Source organism: Talpa europaea (assembly GCF_964194135.1).
Source record: "Talpa europaea genome assembly, chromosome: 5".
NCBI lineage: Eukaryota > Metazoa > Chordata > Mammalia > Eulipotyphla > Talpidae > Talpa > Talpa europaea.
In genome coordinates, this window is record NC_140071.1 from 143,874,375 (window position 1) to 143,901,845 (window position 27,471).

A 27,471-nucleotide genomic window follows, 5' to 3' on the forward strand; every position below is an offset into this window, starting at 1 on the left:
GCCGGCCGCCGCCGCCCCGCGCCCCGCGCCCGCGCCCGCGCCCGGCGCCGCTGCAAGGCGGGATGCGGGCCCCGCGGGCCGCGCGGGGGCCCCGCCCCGCAGGACACCCCGCCGCAGACCGGCCCCCCCGCGGCGGCCGCGCCCGTGTGTCTGGGCGGTCGCGCGTGTCGCCCGTGTCTGTCCGCATCCGGATTCCGTTTTCAAGTTTACAATAAATGTTGGGGGCTGGCTGGCCCGCACCGCAGGCCTCCTTGGCGAGCCCGGTCCCGGGGTGCCGGCAGGTCCCCGGGGGAGCCGGCCCAGGGCCCGCAGAGCGGACAGAGGACGCAGCCGCCGCCCGTCGGGGAAGAGCGACCCTTTGTACACGGACGTGCCTGCTCTGTCGTCCTTTCTTACTGTGAAGCTCTCGCTAAGCAGTGAACATGTTTGGTAAATTTATTGCGATTTAACATCAGCGCGCTCCTTTATTAAATCAGTTGCTGTGTTGTTGGAGACGTTCGTCCCGCGGCAGGCGGCGCAGGGCGGGCGGCGTGCCTGCTGACCAGGCCGGCGTGTCCAGGGCGGCTGGGCCCGGCGAGCTCTCCTCCCTTGTTACTGCCTCTGAACAGTCCAGTCCTGTTTTGAAAAATCGAAACTGTGGCGGAGATCTCTCCCGCTGATCAACTCATTAATCTGGTAATTTTCCACACTAGCATTTGGCTTAAAATATGCCCCTCAGCCTGCATCGCCGGCAGCCCGTGCTGGGGGCCAGGACACGCGTGTGGAGGCGCATGCACAGCAGGGGCTCCGTTCAGTCTGCGGGGCTGGGGGGCCTGGCGGGCCTGGCAGGCGGTGTCTGGTGGGGGGGGCTGTCTCATGAGTGCGTGAGCCCTGGCCTGCTGGCGCCCGCTGCCCTGCCCTGCCCAGGAGGCGGCCTGCCCAGGGCTCCCCCAGGACTGCCCGCTTTGCCGGCAGGGGGGTGGGCGGAGGAGCAGGCCCCAGGTGCCCTTGACCAGAGGCGGCATCCCCCGAGATGCCAGCCCGGCGACTGGGCCCCGCCCGGCTGCAGAGGCCAGAGGGAGGCAGCCCTGGTCCACCCCTGGCCACCCGCGGAGGTGGCCAGCCTCCCACGATGCTTGGACAACACTGATGAAACCAGGGTGGGATCCAAGTGGCGGCACCCTCTTCCGCGGCAGCCGCGAGTCCTCCTGAGGGCGCCACTGGCTCTGCAGGAGCCTCCTCAGGATGGCCCAGTGTGTGCCTCTGAGTCAGCCAAATCGAGGCCTCAGCCGGCCTGACCTGCCGCCTCTGCCTCCACTCCAGGTCATGGGCGCCCTGAGCAGAAAATACAAGTGGCGGCAGAAACGACCTTTAAGGATCTTCCTCGTCTCCCTAAGTCAAACCACCAGGGCGCCACCAGGCTCCTGGGGCTCCCTGTGTCCCCCCTCGGAGGGGAGGCCCCGCCGGGCAGTAGGGGAGGCCCGAGGGCTCTGGAAGGCTTTTGTGGGGCTTGTGCGGCCATGATGCTGGACACCTGGAGTCTCACAGTGCGAGTGAAGCCAGAGTCCTCTCAGCCTCAGGCTGGCGCAGGGGGCGCAGGGCGGGGCGGGGCGTGGGGATAGCGGCAGAGTGGGGACCCGGCGCCCCTGCCGGGAGGGTGTGGAGGGTGATGTGGCCCGAGGTGCCAAGGCTTCTTTTTGTGAAATTTACTGCAGGAAGCACAGTCCCAGCACCCCCACACTGGACCCCCAGGATCAGGCTGGTGCAGCAGCGGTCACCGGTGCCCCCTGGGGCTGGCCCCGCTTGTCTTTATCCTACTCTCTGGAAACACAAAGTTAGTGCTTGTTGTTTGGAAACTAATGCCGGCTCTTGGAAATTTCCTTCCGGTTCTTGGAAAATTCTGATTCTCAGAAGCAAAACCCACTCTTGGTGTGACAGGCTGGGCCAAGGGTTGTTCCCATGAGTGGAGGCCGAGGTCACACCAACCCGCATCCGCATTCCCATGACTTGGACATCAATGTTCTTTATTTTGGACATAAATGTTCCCTTCTCAGGAGTGAGCAGAGGAAGAGCCCCTTCCTCCGGGTCAGGTCGCGGGTGCTTCCGGGGTCTCATCTAGGTTCACCTGCCTTTTCATGCTGGGAACTCTTCCCCTGCAACCCAAACCTAAGCCTCACCGCTGACTTTCTGATTGAAACACAGTCAAATGGCCACGTAACTAAAGGCCCGGCCGTGCTGTGCGAAGCTGGCTCCTGTGGGGACAGCTCTGGCCGCAGCCCGGCCCCTATGCACTGCGTGCACCTGCCCCCCCACCCCGCCCCCCACAAGGGTATGTGTGCACACCGCACACAGGACCGACCCGCCGCTTGCAGGTCACCTGTGCGCACGGCCTCTGGGGCTTCCGGCTGCACCCCCAGGGTTGCACCCCACGGCTCAGCCGGCGCCACTCTCCGGCCCCTCTGTCCTGCCCAGCCTGAGCAAGGCCAGTGTGGGCACCGCAGCCACCACCCCCCCCCGCCCCGAGGCCACGCTTTGAGAACTGCCGTGCCACCAAGTCATGAAAGAAAATCAGCAAGCGGCAGAGCCTTAGAGCGCGGGTGTGAAGGCGCGAGGTGCTCATGCGGGGCGGCAGCTCGGCCTGGGGTTCTGGGCCCACCAGCTCCGCGACTGTGGCTGAGCGAAACTCCTCTGGACACAAGTGTCCACAGAGCAAGACCCCACAGAAGGGAAAAGAAAACCACTGGGGACGGGGTGGGGGAGGTGCCCTATGCCACCGCCTGCAGGAGCTCCCAGCGCCCACCCCTTGTTAACACGGGTCCAGAGGGGCTGCTCCGTGTGGGCCCCACCCAGCCTGGCTTTTGCTGCCTCGCCCAGCACCCACGGGAGCCTGCTGCGCGGCTGTGACTGCTGCTAAAGCACGAGACCCTGGAGGTGGCCCTTCCTGGAGCCCCGTGGCCTCCTCCCTCCCCAGGCGGGTGGGTGTGGAGGACGTCCCCAGCAGGGCACCCCAGGAGGCCGGTGGACAGGCTGGCTCTGGCCCAGCTGGGCACACCTGGAGGCCCAGCCCCTCCTTTGTCCTTGACCCACACATCTCAGGGGCCTGGACCCTCTCCGGCACCTGGACTACCTCCCATGCCTGGACCACCTCAGGGGCCTGGAAGCTTTAGGAACTTATGTTAGTTCCCTGTAGTGGCTATAACGAAGCACCGAAACTGGCCTGCTCTGGACCCACATGCTGGTCGGGCTAGTTCCTGTGGAAGCTGCAGCAGGCCACTGCTGCCCCTCTGGCCCTGTTGTGGCCCCCGGCCAACCTACTTGGCCAGGCCCTCTGCTGTGTGCCCCTGTGCCTGCCTCTGCATGGCCTCCCTGTCCCTGGCAAGGGCCCTCTCACTGGGTTTAGATCCCACCTAACTCAGGGTGGCTCCTGAGCACACTCAGGGACACGGGGGCCCAGCGCAGAGCAGCATGGGGGTCCCGGGCCAACCAGGCAGAGCGGAGCCGGGCGAGCCCTCTGGGCCTCGGTGCTCCGGGCCTGAACAGAGCCGGCAGGTGGAGGCCCAGAGAAAGCGGAAGCTTTAATGCAGGATCCTGGAATCCAGAGCCGCAGCAGCAGCTACTTGTGAGCACTTGGCCAGCCTCCCGCCGAGCTGCATGGCGAGCCTGACTGGCACCGAGTCCCTCCTCTCCGCCAGGTCTGTGAGCTTGGCCTCAGGCTGCTCTGGGAGGGCTGGGCCTGGCTGGCGCCTGTGTGTGCACCTCGAGCATGAGCTTCTGGCCTGCCCACTGGCACCTTTTAAAGCTGTGAGTGGCATCACGTACATTTAACCTTGTGCAACACGCCGCTCTCACACTCAGCCTGGGCCCTCCTCGTGGGGCCTCCACAAATCTGACTCATCTGCTGACCGATTCCGTGGCTTCGCCCTGGCCACCTGGCCCCGGCCCCCGCCCCCCTGCTGAGTACCCCCGTTCATCTCCCCTCCCCCTCGGAATCAGTGCTGCAGGTAGCACCTGTCCCCCCTAGGCCCTCACGCAGGCCAGGGGTCATCGGCACATTTCAGCTCTGCCAGGGCTACTTGCCGAGCCCTGCCCCCCACGGTCCCCAACACCCGCCCTCCTCCCGGGCTGATGGGTACCTCCTGCTCGTCCTGTCCACATGACGAGGCCTTTACACCGGTGTCTGTGTCTCCTGTGCTGGAATCTCCAGCCTAGAGCATCCGCTGTCCCTGCTGCCCACTGAACACGCCTATGCCCGCAGCACCCGGGACTGCATGGCCACCTGGGTCTGCTAGAAGGTGGATCACAACTATTAGGCTGTTCTTTTAGGGCTTATTTTCTGTTTCTTGTAAACAAATCCTCCCTATCCATATGTTTTGAGATGTTTCCCAGTTTCTCTTGCACTGGGGCTTTAGGCCCTGTACCCCTGCTGTCAGCTCCCACCAGCCCCTCCTCACTCTGCCCCGTTTTTATGGGCAGCTCATTTGTCTTGTCAGCATGTCAGCTAATTACGTCAGTGCCTTTATCAAGTCTATTTTTTTTTAATTTTTTTAAAGATTTATTTATTTTTATACAAGAGCTGGGGTACAGGCCAGAGGCGCGGGAGGGCGAGAGAAATCACCAGAGACAGCGCGGGGAGCAGAACAGGCAGACCGACTGAAATGCACTGTTTGAGGGGAGCAGCGGGGAGACAGGAGAGGTGTGCCGCGCCATGTGGGAACCTCCCTGGTCGGCTGAGAATCGAACCCGTGCTGCAGAGGCTGCGGACAGCTTCACAGCACTGCGCTCAACCTGCTGCGCCACTGGGGAGGCCCTCAAGTCTTTTAACTGTTTGACATCACCTCCCGCATCTGCTGGCATTGCAGAGTTACACCATTTCCTTCTGCTGATCCACACCTTGCCATTGTTCTTCTCCGAGATGCCACATGAGCAGTGTCCATGCACACTGTGGACGAGGCCAGGCTGGGCAGTGCTTGGGGCCCCGCGGGCTGCAGGGATCCAGGGCCCTGCACAGGCCCATCTCTCGCTTATTTAGGTCTTTCCTGCTTTTTCAATAAAGGTTAATACTTTTCTCTGTCAAAGCTGTGTGCGATTTTGCTGGATTTTCCGATTTGCTTTTAGTTTTTGTGCCTGTTAACTGCATTTCCTGTTTGCTTTCTACTGGGTTGAAGACTCTTACCGACCTGGTATGTGGAGTGTATAACCCAGAAACATTGCAAACACTTCTCTTCGGTCAATAACTTGTGTATTTCTAGTATCATCTATGACTAATGAGCTGCTTTCTTTTTTCCTCAAGACCTCTCTGCGTGGTCTTGGCCTCGGGCGTCTCACTGCTGGGTCACGGGTCATGTACACGCTTGGGGAAAGTGGGAGGCAGGCCTCACCTGACCCCTGGCTTAAGCCACCGCGTGTGGCTGGCTGTGAGGGTCTCTTTAGGGACCATTCAATTACATCAAGGAAGGTTCCATTACTCTGATTTGGCTGAGGGCTTATTTTTAGGCACGACCTAAGTGGTAAATTATATCAATGTCCTCCTGCTTATCCACTATCATGACCGATTGTTAATCATGCTAGTAATGTACCTGGCTCCAAAACCGGGCCTGCTGTTGCGCTAGCTCTACCCTCCTGCTCTGCACTGCCAGCCACGAGACACGGTCTTCTCTGGCTTTTCTCCATGTGTGGGGACTGACACTGCCATCAAGGCCTTTCTTTTTGGATTTGGTTTCTGATTTCTCACCTTTGAGGTTGGGCCTGGTTTTCCTGCACCCTCAATCCTACATCCACCTCTTCTCATCACCTCCCTAGTAAAGTCTGCAGCTGATCTGCCTGTCCTATATTCTAGTCTATTATGATCACAAGCATCAGACTCTTCCAGAACTTCATTTTCTCTCTCATTTTCCTTAAGACTAACAACTGGCTCCTTTTCACGCATTGGTGGCCCAGTCACCCCAGTTTTTGACAGATGTGCCAAGTGACCCAGGATTTTTTGCATCCTGAGCCCTTATGCCCCCGATAGGGCTCTGTGGGCCTCTGCACAGCCAGCACCCAGGACTCCCTTTGCTCCTCTCAAGCTCTGTTTTCTGCACCGTGTCCAGGGCCTGCTGGGCGAGCAGAGGCTGAAATGACGCTAGGCAACACTGGCCAATGGTGTTTGTAGCAATTTCATGTGTACATATTGGAGGAAACCAAGATGTCTGTCAGCAGGTGAGTAGCGACCCAGCACTGAAAAGAAAGGGGCTCGCAGGCCGTGAAACATGTGGAGGACCCTTAAATGCATGTGACTAAGTGCGAGAAGCTAGCCTGAAAGGGCTTTTGTGGCTGTTTTGTGACTGATTCCAGCTTTTCTGGAAAAGGCAAAATTATAAAGACTATAAAGGTCAGTGGTTGGGGTTCAGTAAGGAAGGGATGAATGTTCAGAGCAAAGGGAAAATTTCGGACAGTAAAATTATACCACTATGGTAGGTACATGACATTATACATTTCTACAACCAAGAGAATATTCAGTTATTCAAAGTGTGAACCCTAATATAGACTATGGACTTCAGCTAGCAATAGTGTAACAATACACAGTCATCAATTAAAACAAGCGTACCACACCAACCCAAAGTTGACAGAGGAGCCTGTGAGTGTGAGTGTACGTGAGAACTCTGTAATCTTGCACTGAATTTCTGTTCATCCAAAACTACTAAAAGATGCTGGTTAATTAAAAAACGCCAGTGAAGATAAAATGGAATACAGAAACTATTATATTAATCCAAAAAAGACAAGGAAAACCAGAACAATGATTAAAAATAAAAATGATGCAAACAGAAGAATGGCCCCTCTGAAACGAACACTATCAATAATTACAATAAATGCAAACTGGCTAAATGTTCCAATTAAAAGACAGGGATTGTCAAGGATAAAATTCAAATTGTGAATTTATAAGAGTCATACTTTATATACAGACATGGTAAGTTGAAGCTGAAAGGCTGGAAAAAGATATATGGAAACAATAATCCTAAGGCTGTTGGGGAGGCAGTATTAGTATCAGGCTAAATAGACTTTAAGACAAGTATTACCAGAGACAAAGGGTGGCCTTCCATACTCACGTGCAGGACAGTGGGGTGTGGCTAAGGAGGAATGCCTGAAGCCTCTCAGCAGATCTGAGGTGTCCCTGAGTTTTCCCACCTGCCACAGTATCACTTGCGCACAGCCCCTTCTCCCCCATTGGGCTCAGCTTATATTCTGCTGGGGCTGGGGACATAACTCTGCTTCCACCTGATGCCTGCACCATCTCTGTAGCACATGAGTCCATCCCACACCCGTTGCCATGGCAGATGGTGTTATAGCAGAGCCTGGTCCTGCCTGAGCAGATGGCCCAGGATGCTGACCAGCTGTGTGTTCTCAGGTGGGGTTTCCAGATGTTCTATGCCTGAGTGTGCCTGCACACCTGCCAAGGGAGAGGCATCCTTGGAAAGGCAAGGACGATGATCGATTCCATGAAACTTCCACCTGCAATACCCAGTGTGCTGTGGGTGCACATGGCCCTAAGGCTGTGTCCAGGACACACCGCAGGGCCTAAGCAGCCCCGTGTCATGGAGCCATTTTCAGCTGAAGGAATTACAGACAGGCCTCTCAGATTTGGGCGTGTGGCAGGTATTTCCTTGCAAATGAACAAAATGAGACTGTTTAAAGAAAGAATACTCAGAATTTTTCTGTCAATCACAAAATTTCAGTTTTCAACATGTAAAGTTGAAGAATTTGGGAAAACTTGCACCTGCCACTGTGAATGTCCAGTATTTGAAGAGTATTCTAATAAGACATTTGGCAATACAACAACTGACTCTTGGTATCAAATAAGCTGTGCCCGCATGTGGAAGCTCCACATAACTCAACAAACAGTCATCTCCAAACAACAATGTAGATGTCACAAATCACACCCGGGTAAAAGGTCCACACAGGTGGGCCTCCTTGATGACACAAGGGGTTAAAATGCAGCACTATGAAGTGATCACCAGCCACTGTGGCACGAGTTCGATCCCCGGCCAGGGGAATCTTTGTCTCTGGGGAATCCTTCCCCCCACACCTCTGGCCTGCACCCCAGTTCTTGTATGCATAAATAGATGTTTAAAAAAAAGTTGATCAATTCAGTTCCACATTCCATACTGCAACTAAGCTTCTATTGTTTAAAATAAATTTTATTTTAAAAAGTTTAAATCTCACAAGAAGCTATAAAAGCAGTACAAAGAGTCATGTACTGTTCACCCAGCTTCCCCAAGGCTATCCCCTCACCAACCCGCACACTGTGAAGCTAGGAAGGCCCCGGGCCCCACGCTCCCACTCAGGTACACCACTTTTGACACTGACGCACTTCTCCAACTGACCTTTAAGAAACCGTCATTTGTCGAATGTTAGTACAGCGTCTAGAAAGAACATCCACAATGATCAGAAAAAGAACATTAAAATACCCCTCCCTTTCCAACTACTTGCCTCTACTTCAACCACACACAAGCTGGATGCAGAACCCAACTATCCTCAGTTAAGTTGGAATTAAGGAAACTTATAAAAGCAATGCCACTCTCCTGTATTTGGAAAATACCGCAATTTTTCTAAAATAAGATTTATAAACATGCAATGTGTTTGCATATCTCGAACACATTGTTTGGGATGTCTCAGTTTCAGTTTCTAACACTGAAAAGTGCCGACAGGTGTAGCTCGCACAGATGGCAGCTCCGCAGGGCCGGGTGGTTTCTGGGCTCTCCTGGATTCCAAATGCATTGAGCCTTCCCTGTGCAGGTAAGGCCCCCACAGGGATCCCACAACAGGACAGGGCCTGGAGCCCTCATTCACCCATTTAAACACCGGACTTCTCCAGAAACTAGAAGCTCAGAAGTTCCTGGACTGATTGTCAACAGGGCACTATAATTCAAATTGAAACGAAGTATCTTAAACTGTTCTTTCATTAAACCACTTGCTATTTAGATTCAAGGACAGCAGTCACAGAAATTGAGGTTCTTCACCAACTTTGTAAGATTCGCATTTTACAGATGATCTTGCACTTAAAGAGCATCTGGTAGCCAAGTCTACAGAATGACAGTGGGCCCTGGAGATCTACTTTCCCTGACTGGAGCAGCTCTGTCTGGGACCTGGGTGGTTCCGGTGCACAACTGTGAAGAGCACGCAGACCGCGGCGGTGACGAGAAGGCGTGTCCCCTCGTAGAGAAGTTTCGGAGAAAACACACTCCATATAAACAGGTGGTAGCGCAGTGACGTCACCAGGACGATGTACGCGGAAACCGGGAGGGAGCAGACCAGTGCATAGCAGAAGCAGGCATGGCTCAGGGCCGAGCTGCTGTCAAGAGAAAGGGGACATGTTAAGTCTCGTGCGACCCCCATCTGCTCGAGGTGGCCCCGCAGCTGCTGCGGGAGCAAGGGTCCCCCTCTTCCGCACACTCATTTTCAGTTATTGGCCTGAGGGCCCTTCTCCAGATGGAGCCAGGGGCAGAGGCAGAAAAAGAAACAGACCAGGGGGCCTCCCCGGTGGCGCAGCGAGTTAACTGCAGCACTGCAAGGCTGTCCGCAGCCTCCGAGTCGCCAGCTCGATTTCCGGCCAGTCAGGGAGATTCCCACATGGTATGGCAGACCTCCCCTGTCGCCTGCTGCTCCCCTCAGCAGTGTATTTCAGTCCGTCTGCCTGTTCTGCTCCCTGCTCTGTCTCTGGTGGATTCTCTCACCCTCCCGTGCCTCTGGCCTGTACGCCAGCTCTTGTACAAATACATAAATCTTTATATTTATTTATTTTTTAAAGATTTATTTATTTATGCATACAAGAGCTGGGGCACAGGCCAGAGAGGTGAGGGGTGAGAGAAGATTCACCAGAGATAGAGTGGGGAACAGAACAGGCAGATTGACCAAAGTACACTGCTAAGGGGAGCAGCTCGCCAGACAGAAGAGGTCTGCTGTGCCATGTGGGTTTCTCCGCGGCTGGCCGGGAATCGAACTCGTGCTGCAGAGGCTGCGGTTTGCTTCATAGTGTGGTGCTTAACCCCTTGCACCACCAGGAAGGCCCAATAAATAAATCTTAAAAAAAAAAAAAAAAAAAAAAAAGAAACAACAGGAAGTGAGTGAACAGCCTCTGGGTGTTCCCCAGAGACATCCCTGGTGACCGCAGTCTCGCCAGGGAGTCTGGATCTGGTCAATTGTGGGGGGCAGGGGTCTCCATGTCTAACAGGCATGGAGGGCTGGAGACACAGCTTTAGGGCATGTGCCCCTCACTCTGCTGCTCTGCAATGCCCCCCCCAATCTAAAATGGCCTTGAAAAATACACCCCAAAATTTTTGATCGTTTTTATTTGAAAATCACATGCTGGGAGCTGGCGTGCAAATAGTGGAGAAGCACCAAATAGGAGGGGTGGGCCCCACACAAGGGCAGGTGGGCTGGGGGGGCTGTCCGAGCACCCCACCCTCCGGCCGGGACCCTAGAGCCGAGAGCCGGCCTCCCGAGATGGCCCAGAGAAAGAAGCCCCACCCGCTTCGAGGGGAGGGCCAAGGGGGTTTGCCTTCCGGTGCTCCGGGCACCCCGAGGCCGCTGCCCGAGCAGGGAGGCCCGCAGAGACCGCTGCCCCGCGCGGGGCTGGACGGGGCTCCCGGGCCCACACCGGGTCTGGGGAGGCGCCACTCCGCGGCGCGAGCCTTCGCGCGGGCGGACGGCGGGGCCTCACCTGCTGGCTTCCGACGCCAGGAAGCTCGCCAGGTGGCTGGCCCACAGCACCGGGCCCGCGTAGGTGGCGAAGGCCGTCAGGAGCGCGGCCGGGACCTGCGCGTAGCCGTCCAGGCCCACGCAGCCCGCGGAGACGTCCACGGAGGCGACGCTGTTGGAGTTGCCCTGGAACAGAGCGCGCTGACCCAGGGCAGGCGGCCGCGGCCCCGGCCCGCCCCCGCCCGCCCGCCCGCCGCGCGCACCCACCTGGAAGAAGAAGAAGGCCTGGCCGAACCAGTGGTGCATGGCCGCGACCGCGGCGGCGCCGGGCCGCAGGGGCCTCCACACGCAGGCGGCCATGAGCCTCTGCACCAGGAGGCAGCCCAGCAGCACCGGGAGGTTGTGCGGCCGCAGGAGCAGCGCGGCCAGGAGCACCAGCCCGCCGTGCAGCTCGCGCAGCCCGGCCGCCGGCCCGCGGGCCCCGAGCACGTCCCTGGCGCCGGCCGCCAGGAGGCCGAGGACCGCCACGAACACGGCGCGCGCCTCCGCGACGCCCCTAGGAGCAAGGCAGGGCTGAGGCGGCGCAGCGGCCAACCGCGGGCTCGCGGGCGGGCTCGGCCCCTGGAGCCTCCCTCGCCTCGCCCCACTCTCCGGGAAGCGCCGAGACGAGACGGGGGCGGCTCCTCCCGCGCCCCGCTGACGCAGCACGGCCCGCGGGGACGCTCCCGCGAGCTCCGCAGACGGACACTCCGCGGCCCCGGAGAGCTGAGCGCAGAGCGATGCCAAGGACAACGTGTGTGGGACGCCCCCCCCCCGCCCCCCCCCCGCGGGCCTGCTCCCCCGAGGCCCTGCACCCCCCAGGCCCTGCTCCCCGAGGCCCTGCCCCCAGAGGCCCTGCCCCCCCAGAAGTCTTGCCCCCCCAGAAGTCCTGCCCCCCCCAGAAACCCTGCCCCCCAGAGGCCCTGCTTCCAGAAGCCAGCCCTGAGACCCTGCCCGCCCTAGGCCCTGCCCTCCCCCCAGGCCCTGCTCCCTGAGGCTCCCCAGAGGCCAGCCTGAGGCCCTGTTCCCTTGAGGACCCCCAGGCCTGCTTTGTTGAGGAGGAGCGCCTGCTCCCCTAAGGCTGGCCAAAGGCCCTGCTCCCCCGAGGCCCCCCAGGCCTGCTCCAGACTCTGCTTCCCTGAAACCCTGGTCACCCCCACCCCCAGGTCTGCACCCACAGGGTAAGTCGGGAAGGATGTCACTGGCTGTGCTCCCGCATTAGAGGGGCACAGGGACTACAACCCGTGTGAGCGGCTGAGAACACCCCCCTACCCTGTGTCCACACGTTTCTGTCTTTCATTCGGCGTGAACGAGCACAGAACCCGAACTCTGCAGCCTGGCCTGGCCCAGCCCCTCTCCCAGGCCATGCTGGAGATGGGCTTCTTGGCCTGTGGCCTCTACCCCAGAAGCACCATCCCCACCTGTCCTCGCCCGTGACCTCTTGGCAAAACCAGCACTCACTGTTCTTAAAACTGAGCTCAACAACCTCGCCCCCAAGCTACTTGTCTTCCACCAGAGAAGGCAGCGGCGCTGGTGCTGGTGCATGGGCACCCCAACTCCCAGAACTGCCCGCGCTGCCACCGCCCACAAACCACACTCCTGTCGCACCCCAAGGTGTGAAGGCGGCCGTCAAGGCCTGTTCTCGTGGCTGCATCCACTTACTTGGAAATGGCTCTGTTGCCTGTTTGCCATGGGAACAGGACGCTCCCGACGGCTGCCCTGTAGCAGTAGACACCCAGCAGGCCGAGGGCCAAGGCCACCCTCGAGACCCGGGAGCACCTCTGGTGAGCCAGGGCGAAGATCCCGGCCAGGGAGAGGGCGCACAGGGCAGAGAGTGCGGCTTTGTGCTCGGAGCTGCAACGAGAAAGGTGTTAGGACAGGTGGCCGCTGAGGACTGCGCTAAGAGCAGCCGATGTTCCTGCCAGCGAAAACAGAAGAAAAATTTGTTTTTCTGCATTCCAGCAAAGAAAAACGAGGCATGATGCACGGCTGTCGGCCCATTGCTCGTCCTTCCACAGGCGGCCGGCACTGGCCTGTGCCAGGGCGGCAGCACACGAGTTGCCATCCTCACCGCTGCGCAGCTCCCTCTCCCAGCCCCAGGCGAGCCGGGCATGGGGCACACCCAGCACCCCTCACGGAGCTGCCTTCGCCCTGACTTGGGATGATCTCGCGGGAGGCCCAGGGAGGCTGAGTGCTGCCCAAGTGGCACGTCATGGGCCCCTCTCTGCCGGCCAGGCCTCCTGCCAGTGTCACTTCAGGCTCGTGGGTACAATCACGTGACCTGGCAACAGCACAGAGTCGCTCGGCCAGCCCACCTCTCAACGCCCTCTCATGTTGTCTGGCGTGAGGCTGCTGCCCTGCTTGCACGCGGTCTTACCTGGCGAGCCAGTGCCCCAGGCCGGGCCGGTGGGCCCACTGCACACCCGTCCGGTTGAGGGCCCGCAGCAGCCGGCAGCAGGCCAGGACAGCCCAGGGGCCCGCCAGCACCCGCCACTGTGCACGGCTCTTGAGCAATGCTGAGGTGGGGGAGGGGCTTCTTGGTGCCTGGTCCAGCGGCCCCGGGCCCCTGCCTGCTGGCTCCTCCTGCGGCTCCTGGGGGTTGCCCAGGAAGCAGTTCCTGCAGACTTCGTGACACAGTGCCAGGCATAGAGTGCTGACCAGGAAGTACCAGGTCTGGTGCTCCTCCTCAACAAAGCTGCTGGCGCCCAGGCTCAGGGCGTGGCCCGCAGTGCCCAGCAGGATCAGCAGGTCCACCTCCGACCAGCTGGAGGCCCAGCGAGCTGGGTTGTTCTGTGAGAGGGAAGCACGTTAGCGAGGGCATGGCCCAGATGCCGCAGGTAGTTTCCTGCACGGACATCAAGTTCTGCTCATAGAACATTGGGGACTGTGACCGAACCCTGCCCCTCACCAGCACCCATGCCTCTGTGGGGGCCCTGGGGCTTGAAGATAGTGAGCGGCCCATCCCACATCCCGAGCTGAGTGACAGAGCCAGGATGGGGACCCGCCTGTGCTCTGGCAGCTGCCCTCAGGGAGCAGGGCCATTGGCTGGCACAACCCCTCCTGTGGCTGAAAGCAAAGCACTTCAGGTACCTGACTTTGAACTTTCCAGAAGTCCAGGAAGTTTCCACCAAAACGGACACTTCCATAGAAACGACCAAGGTGGTACCATAGTACCGTCCCTAAAACACTGACCTGGATAAACCCTCAATGGGGACTCAACGGCTGTTACCTGGCGACGGTGTGGGCCTTGCCGCGGGCAGCCAGCACAGCTAGAGGTGGTAAGCCGGCGAGGCCCCAGAGCCCGAGGGAAGTGTCACCAGGCAGGCCAGCCGCTCGGCCCGGGAGTTGGGAGGATGCACTGCGGCCCTGGGGGTGTGACCTTGCCACCCACCAGCTGATGAAAGACAGTGGAGGCCACTGGTGCTGCGCACCCCCTGAGAATCCGAGGACGGTCCTGGGGTCCGTAAGGAGTGGCTCTTCCCCGGGCAGCAGCTCAAGTACCTCTCCCAAGGGGGGCTGCTCCCACGTGCCTGCCCCTCTAGAGCCGGCCTGCCCTCGGCCAGCAGCTGTCCTGCCCCATGTCATGGGCACTCAGGAGCGCGGGGGCCAGGGCAGACAGCCCTGCCTGGCTGTAGCCAGGACCCAGTGCACGCTGGCACGGGGACGCCCAGTCGGGCCGCCGTTGGATGCATGGCAGCTCAGTGGAAGAGACGATGATGGACTCACCTGAGCCGGACGCTGCACAGATGCCAAGGCCTTGGCGAGGGCGGACGCTGCTGCACAGAACAGGGCTGAGGCCAGCAGCATTACGCCTCCCGCTGCCAGCCACGGGAGGCTGCAGAGGTAGCAGGTGCCCTCAGCAGAGGTGCACACGACAACGTGGATGGCCAGGAGGACCAGGAACACCAGATAGAAGAGCAGCGAGAAGGCCGGGGATGACAGGGGCACTTCCAGCTCAGCCTCACGGCCCAGCGCCCAGGGCGTGCTGAGTAGCAGCAGCGCCAGCACCTGCAGGACCAGCAGTGCGTCGGACCGTGGGCTGCCCACCCCCGCTAGCCGGAGGGTGGAGACCGGGGCAGCAGGGCACGTGCCCAGCACTGCTGCCGAGGCCATGTGGCCTCAGCCCCCAGAGGGTGGGGCAGGAGCTCTGACGCGCACCCGTACCTCTAGGACCACGACTGTGCCCACTGCCATGGAATAGACATCGTACTGGGCCACCTGTCTGCTCAGGGACATGCTCATGGTCTTCAGGGCACCCAGGTACTGCCGGCGGACCTTGGCTCCCAGGCCGAGGAGGACTTCTGTGCTGCCGCCCTCCAGGTACAGCTGGACCCAGCTCCCGTGCAGCCTTTCCGACATCTTAAACTGTTCAAACCCAGGCTCTGCGGGGGAGCAGAGGGGACATGCTTGGGGCCCAGAGCCCTGGAGTTCGGGCATGCACTGGGCTGTCCTCAGAGGAGACCCTTGGTCACGGTCACAGCTGCACCCCTACGCTGCGGGTCCAGAGCCCCCTCACCAGCGCTGCCCCATGAGCACCTCCCTGCAGGCCTGCTGCTCCGGCCACCTTCCCCAGGGGCTCTTCATTCTTTCTGAGGCGTGAACCCGGGACACCCTAGCTCATCCCTCCAACACCGATAGCAGCAAATCCTGCGGGCACCCCCTTCAAAGGCACCCAGAACCATCCATGGGCTGCACCGCTGGGTCTGGCCAGCCCTGAGTGAGGCAGCTGCACCTCAGTGCAGGGCAGCCCCACCCATGGGTGGCCGAGCCTTGATGGTGCAGGTCAAAAAGCCCTGGCTCAGAACCGGCGTTTGTCAGCCCCGTGGAGCTTGGCCGGGAGGAGGGCCCCACCCAGAGGCCCTCAGCCTCCACCCACCGCCCACCACGCCCCTGCGCTGCTGCCCACCCTGTCCTGCTGCCGTGCCCCTGGCCCCACCTGCACCCAGCCCCGTGGGCCCAAGGCCACCTGACCCCCTGGGGCTTCCCGAGGGCGGGCGCTATGCCTTAACATTCCTGCCACAGCATTTATCTAGCGACTGCGCGACTGTGACCGTACCGATCCACAGCACCCGTGCGAGGGCAGCAGCCGGCCCACAGTGCCATGCTCCGTGGGTGAGGCTCGCCGGGTGCAGTTGGGCCTGCTCTCACCCAGCTTCACCCGGAGTGCGGACCAGGCTGAGGCACCTACCTTTCTGGTGGGAGGGCACGTTCTCCCGCAGCAGCCTGCTGAGCTGCGCTGCGTTCAGGTGCAGGAGCCTCAGCTGCTCCCGCAGGGGCCTCCCCTCTACCACGGGGAGCAGCAGGCGGCCCACGCTGCTCTCCGGGATCGGCACTCCTAGCCCCACAGCCAGTGTTGCGGCCAGGTCCGTCTGCTGAGCGTGCTCTGGTCGCCTGACATCTCCTAGGAGGGGAAACAGTCAGCCCTGGCCCGGAGAAAGGTCCGAGCTGCCCCCGGCCTGCCCTTCAATACCACGTGCGCCCCAGGCCACTCCACGCCACCAGCGTGGGCCTGTCTGTGGAGCATATGCCTCCCTCGATGGTGCGGATTTGAGGGGCCTTCAACCAGCTTCTAAACACCCTGCGGAGGCCCCAAACATGACGAGGCCAGACCGAGAGGCACCTCCCCTCAAGCCTGTGGGAAGGGCGGCTACTGTGGCGCTTCGCAGCTGGCTCATGAAGCAGCCCCGGTCAGTGGGTGGCCTGGGAAGGGACAGGCCACAGGGTGGCTGTGCCCAGCGTGTGACGGCAGGGACTTCCCGTCGTGGGGCCAGATCCCAGAGACCAGCAGCCGAGTCATGCCACAAACAAGTGCGCGGCAGACAGATCTGGAGGGGGCTGTGTGCGGAGTTGCCACGATGTGTCCTCTGAGGTGTCCAGTTTCCACCACAAACTATGAGCAACCTGCACAGAAAGTGTGACTGAAGCGTAATAAATGTCAGCTTCTTGCGAAAGGCCTGATGTCGATGCCTGATGACGATCTCAGAAAACAAGACACTTGTCGGGGGTGGGACAAGAAGAAGGGTGGAAAGAAGCCAGTGGGGCCGCTCGGCTGCAGAAGGCCCTGGGCACAGGGTCAGGCCTGAGCAGTAGGGCCAGCGGACCCGCGGGGTCTCTGAGGTCTGAGCACAGCAGGTATCCCGTGCTGGCCCTGAGCAGATGCACAGGGTGCAGGCAGCCCAGCCCGAGACACAGCTGTGCTCGCACCAGGAGCCACGGGGGCCGAAGGCGGGCGAGTCACGGGCTTGGAGGGCCCGTGGAGGAAGCAGCTGCCTGACAGTGCGTGGCCAGGTGACCTCCCCTGTGAGGCAGAGCGCATATGGCCTAGGTTTGAGCACAGATGAAGCTCTGTGGGTACCTGCCTGCCAGGGCCACGGGGGGCAGCAGGGTGCCCAGGCCGACTTCGGGGTTGTTCGGATCCTTCAGCAAAAGCAGAGCGTCCTCAGGAGTATTTACGTTCTTTCAAAAGGCAGCACCGAAATGTCCCTTCTCTTAACTGGTCAGGAAAGCAGCGACACAGAGCCAGGTATGGGTCAGCACGGGCTGTGCCCAGTGCACTCGCCACACATGTCCAGATGTGAGACCCCGCCAGCTGGTGGGCACAGGCCCCAGGGGCAGGCACAGATGCTCGTGCCACCAAGGCACCGTGGTGATGGCCAGAGGTCAGCTCATGTGCCACGCCTCGAGGGGCCCCAGGCGCCAAGGCAGGCGAGCGGGTCAACTGCTGATGAGCGCGGGGCTGCGTGAGGTGATGAGAGGGGGCGTGAGGCAGGACCCAGGGCCTGGCACGGACGCAGAGCAGAGCGGCTTGCAGCGGCAGGCCTGGGGCAGGAGCGCGTGCTGGGGGCAGGCATCTGAGCTGCCCTGACCCTTCTGGTCTTGAGGCGTAGTCAGAGCCTGAGGGAGGAGGCGGCTAGTCCCTCCTCAGTGTGACGGCGGCCCTGGTGCCCTAATACAGCCCTGGCTTAGTGGTCGCTCGGAGGCGAGAGCTGTCCGTGTGCCAAGGGGTGCCTGGATGGTCACGAATGCCCACACACCTCTCCATTAGCTGGAGGAATGAAAGATAGGGGTGGATGGATGGGTGGGCACAAGTGAGCACGGATGGGCCAGGTGAACGGAAGGGTGGGAGAAGAGGACGCATGGGGGAATGGAGGGACTGGCGGGGCTAGCACGTGGCTTCCTCGGGCAAAGCCACGGCAAACACTGGTTTGCACAGGGTGGCGGGAGGGTAGGCACCCAGGACGGAGCCCAGAAGGTCACAGTCGCTTACACAATGTCAGCCGTAGGAAGTGGGACGCGCCAGAGGACGGGCTGTAAGGGCCAGCAGGGAAGAGGTGGAGATTCTTCCCCGACCAGCCCTCAGCTCTGCAGAAGACTCACCCGTCCCGCAGCGCCTCGGCCCACGACAGGCCTGAGGCTGACAGGGACCACAGGACGTGCCAACAGGCCTGGGCCCGTGGATGCTGCCCTTTAGTTTCTAAAACGTGAGCGTTCACTTCTGGCGGGTCACGCGGCCTGAGCGCCAGGCATCCAGGCAGTGACACTCGCACAGAATGTTCTGACACTCAGGGTGAGAAATGTAAGTTTCCAATCCCACTTGCCTCTTGCCCCACTGAGTCTCATTCTCATGTTGCTCAGAATATTTCAATTTACAGGCCTTCCAAAAAAGGGCTTTTAAAAATGATCATTGGACTACAAGACAGACACGGGTTTGAAAGGTTACAGGGGCCCACATGCTCACCGGGTTTCCTCGCAAACGAGGAGCTGACCAGGACCAGCGGGGTGTTCACTTCTTCCCGGGAGGAGGCCCCGTGGCTGCCCGTCTCTGACATGCCGTGATCACCACACAAGACCAGCAAGGTGGGTGAAAGGGTCTCCTTCTCCTGTCAGACCGAGAACACACGGTCCTGCTAAGGAAACGACTAGACTCCAGCCTTGCTTTATAAACAGCAGCTCTTTTTAAATGAATCCTGTTTCTAGCACAGCACCCGCTGCCCCTGCCCCGCCCCACGCCCAGGACCACGCTCGGCCCCAAGGCATGCGGCCCGACTCCTGGCCCCCTGCGCCCTTCGGTGCCAGGTGTGCACTCGGGCTCTGGAGCCCCACCAGAGGGTAAGTGCCACATGCCGGTGGGAACAGTGACACAGACGTACGCGCACATCCTTGCCACCCGGAGCCCACCAGAAGTGCTGAGCACTGGGCCTGGGGAGCCAGGCCACTTGGGAGCCAGCACTTGGGAGCCAGCAGGGTGGACGGGGAGGCCACGCTGGGGGCTGCTGGAAGACCGCGTTGCACCAGTGCCCACGGCGACTGCCCTGGCAAACGGCCGGCCTCCTGCAGCAAGGGTGGCGGGTGGTGGGGCGACGTGTAGGCACCTAGGCCACCCGAGCTCACCCCAGGAGTCCACGCCGGCACCTGGCCCTCCAGTGCCTTGGCCTCACCTCCGACAGCAATGCGGTGTGGACCTTCATCAGGACGCTGTCCATCTCTCGGAGCTTGCGCCCGACCAGGGGGCTGCTGGGCCCAAACACATGGCCAATGTGGTCCAGCCCGAGGTAGTGCAGGATCAGCACGTCCCAGTCCCGCCTCCCCAGCACGCCGTCAAGGTGCCGTGTCACGTTGTCATCCACCTTTCAGGGGGGAGGTACGTGTGAAGAGCTTCCCCTACTTCCCTTCATTTTCAGCCCCCAAGAAAAAGAGATGGTGTTGTTTAAAAACTGGGGGGTTTATTTCAAGTAATGCAACTCTTCCAAGTTTGAAAAGAAGTTAAATGTCAGCATTCGATGGCACCCGCTAACACAGCATCTTGTGTGGGTCACGGCAGAGCACGTGGCCCAGAGGGCCCAGTGAGCTGGGGGCCCGACGTGGTCTGTGGACCACTGCTGGGCCTGTTGAGCTCGGGGTGGCTGGGTGAAACACGCCCAGTGGTCCCGGCCATGAGGGCTGGGCAGTCTTGCGTGCCAGTCACCAGCAGGGTAGTGAGGCTCCAGATGCCACGCCTCCCACAGGCCTCAGTCACTAGTGTCAAGCAGCCCCTGAAATCCAGTGGCCTCGTCAGCCCTGACCCGGTAGGGGCCACCTCCCTCCCAGTAATCTCTACACAGAGAACTGCCTTGAGTGCCCAGAGGGGGAGGTCAGTCACTGCTGAGTGGCGACCAGACGACTCCTGCAAGGGTCCCGATATGGCATGACAGAAGGTGAGTGGGGCGAGTGTCCCTCCTGACGCCAAGCTCAGGTCCCGCGTGCCTCTACCCCAGGGTCGACATCCTAACTGGGGAGGGTGATGTGCGCCATTCCTGGTTGGAAACGGCACCCCAGCATGCGACAAGGGGCCCGGGGCCAGGTTGCCCAGCTCACAGGCTGTCCCCCAGCCGCCCTACCCAGGCCAGGTCTGGGGCCTTGCCCCCCACCCCCGGCCACCCTACCAGGGCCAGGCCTGGGGCTCTGCCTCCTGCAGTTGCTGCTGGCCTGCCCTTCCTGCCAACTCGGGACATGCCATTTGCCACCCAAACTCAGCTTCAACGCCCCCCAGGGAACCTTTCTAGACCTGCTCCCAGGCGCCCTGCCGACCCAGGCTTCACCCCTGCGTCAGGGCTGCATCTCTGGCTGTAATGGCCATGAGGCGAGTGGTTTCACCTCCTCGCTACGCTACTCCCAAGACATCAGTACAAGCCACACACAAGATGACACGTCCCACTTTGGGGGAGGGGGCTGGGGGAGGCCAGGCTGTTATCTGGCACCGCAGATTTCAAAAGCTGACCTCTGTGTAATCCGACACAAAAAATGAAGTTGTTCCGTCGTATTCCACAAAATGCTTTGGAAATAGCTTCACCCACGTTTCATCTCCGTAGAAGATGATTCTTTTCCCAGCTGCTGCCGCCTGTCCGATGACGCTGTCTTCCAGTAGCGCAGGGGAATTGAGATTCCTGACAATGTCGATGAAGCCAGGAAGGCTCCCGGTCATCAGGGCCTGCAGGAGGAGCTCAGGTCAGACGCCAGCCCAGGACAGGGCCGCTTACAGCGGGTGCCACAGCCTGCTCCTCCAGCACGCCTGGAGGCCCTGCTCAAATGGAGGCGGGGAGGGCAGAAGGCAGACTTCCCTGCAGGCAAAGGGTTTGGCCAGGCCACACAGGGCCCCTGCTGGGGCAGGCACCTCACAATATTCGTGTGACCAACACGCTGCCCCTGAGCTGGGCTGACCAGGGCCCTAGGAAGACCAGCCTGAAAGTAACACCACGCAGTGGAGCCCTCAGGCACCACACAGCTGGGTATGGACAACATAGCTCAGCATACACTACAGATGGCAGAGCTGGCGCTGTGCTTAGGGGTGTCCCTGGGGAGTCAGCTTGCTTGTGTGGCGCCTCTGGCCCCAAGTTCCGCTCCCTAAAGGAGGGCTTCTGTGAACACCTGCAAGTTGCTCTCTGCATGCCGACCAGCACGAACAGGCAAAGATGCGCGTCTTTACCAAGTGACAACACTCATAGTGCAGCAGTATTCTTGTTTTCAATGAATAACATCAAACTTTTTCTCTAGAAACCACAGCGCTACTTCACGTTTTGCACCTTCAGCAGCTACGAAGCACTCCAGTGTCTGATGTAGTGTTTCTAAGCAAGACCATTTGTTTTAAAAGGCTTTCTGGGCCTCCCCGGTGGCGCAGCGGTTGAGCGTTGGGTTGCGAAGCTGCCCGCGGCCTCTGCGGCACTGGTTCGATCCCCGGCTGCTCCCCGGCCACCGGAGGGGGGTCCCACATGGCAACAGACCTCTCCTGCCGCCCGCTGCTCCCCTCAGCAGTGTACTTCGGTCCTTCTGCCTGCTCTGCTCCCCGCTCTGGCTCTGGTGAATTCTCTTGCCCTCCCGCGCTTCTGACTGTACCCAGTGCTTGTATAAACAAAACAAACAAACGAACAAAACAAAATAAATAAAACATGCCTCTACAAAAAAATAAATAAATAAATAAAAGGCTTTCTATGACAATCCACTTGAGCTGAGGCCTGAAAATTAATGCACCATCCAGGTGGGTGAGCGAGCTGTGGGGAAGCCAGCGAGCCAGAGGAGTGGGGAAGCTGTGCTGTGGCCTGTGTGGGTGACACAGGGTGAGGGGAGGTGAGTGGGTGAGGGGCAGGGATATTGGGGCAGCCTCAGCCTCGAGGCAGAGTGTGGGTCCAAAGGGAGCCACGTGGAGGAGCGGCATGGCCTCCTTTGTTTGGACGGGGGTCTGGGCTAGAAGTCAGTGAGGACAGGCTGGAGGCCAGCAGAGGTTGCAGACACTGCACTGGGCTGTGTGGAGGCCAGCCCAGCCCCGTCATCACACCTTGTTTCTCGTGGCGGGCAGGTAATCACTAACCTCTAAGCGTGCACAGTGTTATGGACAAAACTGACTCTCAGATTCTGTGTTTCCCTTGCTCTGGCTATGAGTAAAGAATCTTCTCATGTTTACTGGCCATCTCAGCTTCTCTTTGCAGGGCTCTCGCCTAGTTGCTGTGGAGTGTCTGCTCTGGAGTGGGTCTCTTCACTGGCACAGCTGCATACCTCGTACGCACATATGGCCTCTTGAGCTTGCCATCTGTAATCCAGCTGTTGGTAAGAGCTTTGTTTCTGTGCAGTCATATCTTTTCATCCTCCCCTCCCCATCTAGGGTTCCCACTAACAGTTTCCACAGCAGGGACTCGGTGACCTCTCCATCCTAGGGAGAGGCAGCTGCTGGGAGTCCTGGAGTCCTAAGTGAGGTCTCAAGTCCATCTCCTCCTTGGAGGCATTCCTGTAGCTGCTGAGGCCTTGGGAGGAACAGAGTTTTGCCTTCTAGGCACAAAGGAGGGCTGTGCATAGATGATGGAAAGCAGATGTGACCTGCTCACCCCATTCTGCAGGATCATGCACAACACTAGCCCACAGGGTCACATTCAGCTTCTGATGCTCTATGGCTGCCACCGCTTCTCCATCTGGGATGTGCAGAAGAGAGGGGGGCCCAGCTCGCAAGCCTGTGTGAAAGTGCGTACGCTAACACGTACTCCCTCATCAAGTCATCAAGACCGTGACTTTCCCATGGGAAGGAGAGGAACTCAAGAATCAGTGACGTAATTTTAGAAACAAGCTATTTGAGGATCTTAACAATACAAAAAATATTTCTAGGAACATTACTCTTGAAATATTAAGATCAGCACTTTGTGATAATCCTCTCAATACCTGAAGCCTAACTAAGGCCCTCCTCTGACAGGAAACAGGGCCTGAGGCACACGCAGCCAACTCTACCCAATCCAGCCATTCAGAGCTGTGTAGGCCCAACTCCAGCCACGGCTTTCCTGTTCCAGTTCCTCCCTGTTGGGGAATGAGGAGCAAGACCCTATCAAAGATTGAAAAGAAAATGAAAAACACTGGTTTTATGAAATGAAACAAATGGGCTAGAGATGGGTGGCCCTTGGACAGGCTTCTGCGATTCCTGGTCTGAACTGTCTGCCCAGCTAGCACTGAGTGTTGTCTCTGATTCTTTCTCAAGAACACTGTCACTGCATGCTCATGTGTATGTTCACGGGGGCAACACACATTCTCCAACTGTGTAATATCAGTGTCAGCATAGAGTAGTTGCTCAATAAACTGTTGTTGACCCAATCAATAAAGCTTTAATTTTTTTCTTTACTACAGTTCTTGGATAAAGTACGGTGCACTTCAGTCACTCTTATGATGCTGGACATGCGAGAGCCTTTAGAAGAAGTAGAGGCAACTGTCAAGGATAGATTGTACTGGTTTGGTGATATGTATACCATAATGCTGGACAAAATGTTAAGCTTATCTGAGTTTTTCTCATCTATAAAGTCAAAAGATTGAACCAGATCATCCTTCCAGGATTGTGAATGACCCATAATGATTAAAGAAGACAGCACATTAGCAAGGAGGATGGTATCTCCTGGGTGATTCAGCTCTAAATCCTTTATGTTTCCCACAGAGAATGAGCTGTGGCTATCTGATGGGGGGCATAAACCATGCGTCTCAGCTCTGCACTATCTGTGGGGCCTCTTTTGCACTCTATTTGCCCAGCCACGTTGACGGCACCAAACCAATTTCCACTTTGTTAAAACTGATACCCCGAGTAAAAGACTAGAGAGCCCCTCTAAATCTTCAAATGGGCCAGAACATTTATAAAATATCAAGTCAAACTGTTTACCTTGATTCGAGGCATAGTAACTGTAGGTGGTTTTGCTTCAGCCACAAAACTGTAAGACTCCCTTTTCTCCATGACATAAGTTGTGTAGGGCATATATTTCATGCCCTTCGAACCAAACACAAAGTCATCCCTCAAGGCATCTATCAGCATAATAACAACTTTACTGAAGAGAGGTGGTGGGAGCTTGGTCCAGTTGGAAGTTGCTCCTAAGCGTTTGAAAAGAAAAAGTAAATAGAACATTCAACTTATTTTGAAACTTTATTCTTTATCTAGCACCTTACTATCTAGTTTCTGTTACTTTCTTCAGTACCTTCCATATGTTCATATCTGAATGCAATGAAAAAGGCTTGGTCTAGATAAGCAATGCTGGATGTGGGAAGGGGGAGCTGTGGGTGAACTCTGGGAGCCCAGGGCTAAGTAGTGACTTGCCCTTAGCATGGTGGGGAGTATTGGACAGGGCAGTCCCTACTGAGGGTCCTGGCAGGACCCCCCTTTAGGTCAGGAACCTGACCTAAAGCCCAGTGTTGCAAGGAGGAGACAGACCAGCACGGATGACTTGCTTACACGCTGGTACTGCCCGGTTGAGATCCAGAACGGGTTCTATGCAGGGAACCAAGGGTTCTATGCAGGGAAGCCTTAGTAGCAGGGAAAGGAAAAGCCAGGAGGGGTCAGAAATCTCATCTGAAGTGCGATACTGAGCAAAACAGGTGCCCGAACAGAGGGAAGCGAGGTCTGGTCAGGAAAGGCAGGGTGCGGCGGGGTGAGGCGCTGCGGCAGCAGAAGCAGGCCGGGCCGGGAGGAAGCGGGGCAGGTGGCGGCAGTTACCACAGGGTTGCAGGAGACACGGAAAAAGGCCGCGAGGGAAGAAGAGGGCAACACCAGGGCGGAAGAAGAGGCCCCGGGGGAGGGTCCGTACCGGCCGCGGGCTCGGGCACCGGGGGCGCCGCTTGCTGCTCGGTCCTGGGCGCGGAACGAACGGGGGCCGGGAAGAAGCCCCGAAGGAACAGCGCGACCCCGAGCACCTCGATCACCACGAGGCCGGCGGCGAAGGTCCCGGAGCCCAGCCGCATCGCGCTCGCCCGCCAGGTCGGGTCCGAACCCCGGCCCCGACCCGAGCCTTTCCGGCTGCGGAGCTGCGCGCAGAGCCGCCTCCGGCGCGGAAAGGTGCGGGAGCCCCGGGCCCCGCGTCGCCACTTCCGCCGCGCGCCGGAAGCGCGGGCGCGAGGGCGGGCACTGCGGGGCGGGCCTGGTGCTGCAGTGACGCAACTTCCTGCGCGCCCCTCTGAGGGCCCGACCCCACGCGCGAGGCCACGCCTCAACCAGCGCGCCCCGAGCGGCCCGCCTCCGCGCGGCCCGTCAATTAGCACCGTGGCCCGCCCCGCGAGCTCCGTCAATCAGCCCCGTGGCCCGCCCCCGAGCCCCGTCAATCATAGCTCCGCGGCCCACCCACCAGCCCCATCAATCAGAGCCCCGCGGCCCGCCCACCAGCCCCGTCAATCAGAGCCCGCGGCCCGCCCACCGGCTCCGTCAATCAGAGACCCACGGCCCGCCCACCGGCCCCGTCAATCAGAGCCCCGCGGCCCGCCCACCAGCCCCGTCAATCAGAGTCCGCGGCCCGCCCACCGGCCCCGTCAATCAGAGCCCGCGGCCCGCCCACCGGCCCCGTCAATCAGAGCCCGCGGCCCGCCCACCGGCCCCGTCAATCAGAGTCCGCGGCCCGCCCACCGGCCCCGTCAATCAGAGCCCGCGGCCCGCCCACCGGCCCCGTCAATCAGAGCCCGCGGCCCGCCCACCAGCAGGGGCCCCTGGAGCCCCGCGCGTCTCTGGGACCCGCTGAAGCCGACGACGCCCCAGGCGCCCCTGGAGAGGGCGCTGCTGAGGATGGAGCGCCCCGGGGAAAGCACGCGCAAGTGTCGGTGGGGGAGACTCTGACGAGAAACATAAGGGGCGTCAGGAGCACCCCTGGGGTTCGGGGCTTGGGATTTCGGCCGGGGTCAGCAGTGGGGTTCGCCCTGCGGGACCTGGCCCCCCGCGGCGCTCCTGGCCCGTCCGTGTGCGTTGCCGCCCCCGGGCCGCGGCGCTTCCCGGCTCCGCCCGGCGCTGTCCCCGGGCCCCTGGGGCTCGCGCTGCGCGGGGCGAGGCGCGGGGCGTGGAGGCGCCGCGCCGGACTCGGCTCCCCCGCCGGCGTCCTCTGGGGACACGGGGTCCCGGCGCGTGGGCTCCGCGGTCCGGCCGCGCCCTCCCCCAGCCCCCGCAGGGACACGGCTGGGCTGCGGGCGCACGGGGGTGGGTGGGGGCCTCGAGTCCGCACACGCCTTCCTGCTCTCGGGCGAGGGCGGGCGAGTGTGGCCAGGGCCAGGGGTGAGGGGGGGTCGGGAGTCCTGGGGATGCAGCAGCTGGAGATCCGGGGTCCGGGCGGGGTGCGCGCGCCCCGCTCCGCTTGGGGCCCCCTGGCGTCTCAGGGTCGCGCCGGGCGGGGCCTTGAGCGGCGCCTCTGCCGAGCCCTGGCGGGGCGGCGCGGGGGGAAGGGGGGGGAGCTGGGGGGGGAGCTGGGGGTCAGGAGCCCCCGCACCGTCCCGGGGGCAGGAGGACGCTGCCCTGAGCTCCGTCTCTCCATCGTGACCGGAATGGCCGCGCCGTCTCTCCTGCAGCTCAGGTCGTGCTCAGCTTCCCATGAGAACTGAGGACCATTTCAGGTCATGTTCATGGGCTTCCTGGAGGGCAGGGGGGTACACATGGCGACCCCCAGCTCTGGCCAGCCCCTGCAGGGCCAGGAGCAGCCCTCAGGGCGCAGCAGACCTCCCCGTCGCCCCGCTGCCCTCTCAGCCCTGGATTTCAGTCCATCCACCAGTTCTGCTCCCCGCTCTGTCTGTGGTGATTCCCCTCACCCCGCACCTCTGGCCTGCACCCCGGTTCTTGGATGCATAAATAAATAAGTCTTTAAAAATACACAAGGTCATCTCTGCACACGCACCGAACGGTCAGGTCTCCTTTGGTTCCTTACTGTGAGGCACCCGGGAGCCAACGTGTCTCTCCTGAAAGGAAAGGCCAGGACGTCTTTGTGGAAGTTTCGTCGCCCTGGAGACGCTCGCCCCCAGCCCTTCCAGTGTCTTGCAGCATGACTGTCAGGCTGGCTGTGAGGCAGGAGGCCGGGGCGCGGGGCATGTGGCAGGGCCTCTGCTGGGCTTCGTGCCCAGCAGGAGGCCGTGCTCCGGCTGCACAGATGCTGCCTGGCTGACGGCCTAGCCTGGGCGCCACCCCGAGGGGCCGGGGACCTCGGGGCTGGGCTGGGGAACACTGGTCTCCCCTTTTCCCTGTTGCACACTCATCGCCTACCCGGGCCTTTCCAGGGGCTCCCCAGGGCGTGGGCTCCATCTCCCGGGTCCCTCCCGGCCGGCGCCACCCATGTCCCCACCCCGTCAGTCTCTGGTGAGTCCTTGCACCCCCTCTGGCCTGGGTCCAGAGTCCATGTGCGGAGCCCCACAATGCGGACCCTGAGGGGCAGGAGGGAGGCACAGCACACCACACACCAGGGCTTCACCCCAGGCTGCAGAGGCAGGAGCTGGAGAGGCCCTGAGCTCCAGAGGGAGGGAGCAGGGTGTCCGCAGAGGCAAGGGCTCTTT

The 27,471-nt window shown here is 60.1% G+C and overlaps 1 protein-coding gene across 1 annotated transcript; it reads right to left on the reverse strand.

Moving 5' to 3' along the window:
• Nucleotides 1-9,066: 9,066 nt before the first annotated feature.
• On the reverse strand, nt 9,067-25,036 carry PIGG (phosphatidylinositol glycan anchor biosynthesis class G (EMM blood group); the record flags this gene model as incomplete). The annotated part of the gene is made up of 13 exons (XM_084233058.1): nt 24,765-25,036; nt 23,849-24,054; nt 20,450-20,659; nt 19,131-19,319; nt 18,431-18,572; nt 15,881-16,093; nt 14,857-15,074; nt 14,419-14,700; nt 13,070-13,482; nt 12,355-12,546; nt 10,921-11,209; nt 10,676-10,839; nt 9,067-9,307 (listed from the first exon to the last, which is right to left on the reverse strand). The coding sequence occupies exons 1-13, from the start codon at nt 24,916-24,918 to the stop codon at nt 9,067-9,069; spliced, it is 2,913 nt and encodes a 970-aa protein (XP_084089184.1). The 5' UTR covers nt 24,919-25,036.
• Nucleotides 25,037-27,471: the final 2,435 nt, after the last annotated feature.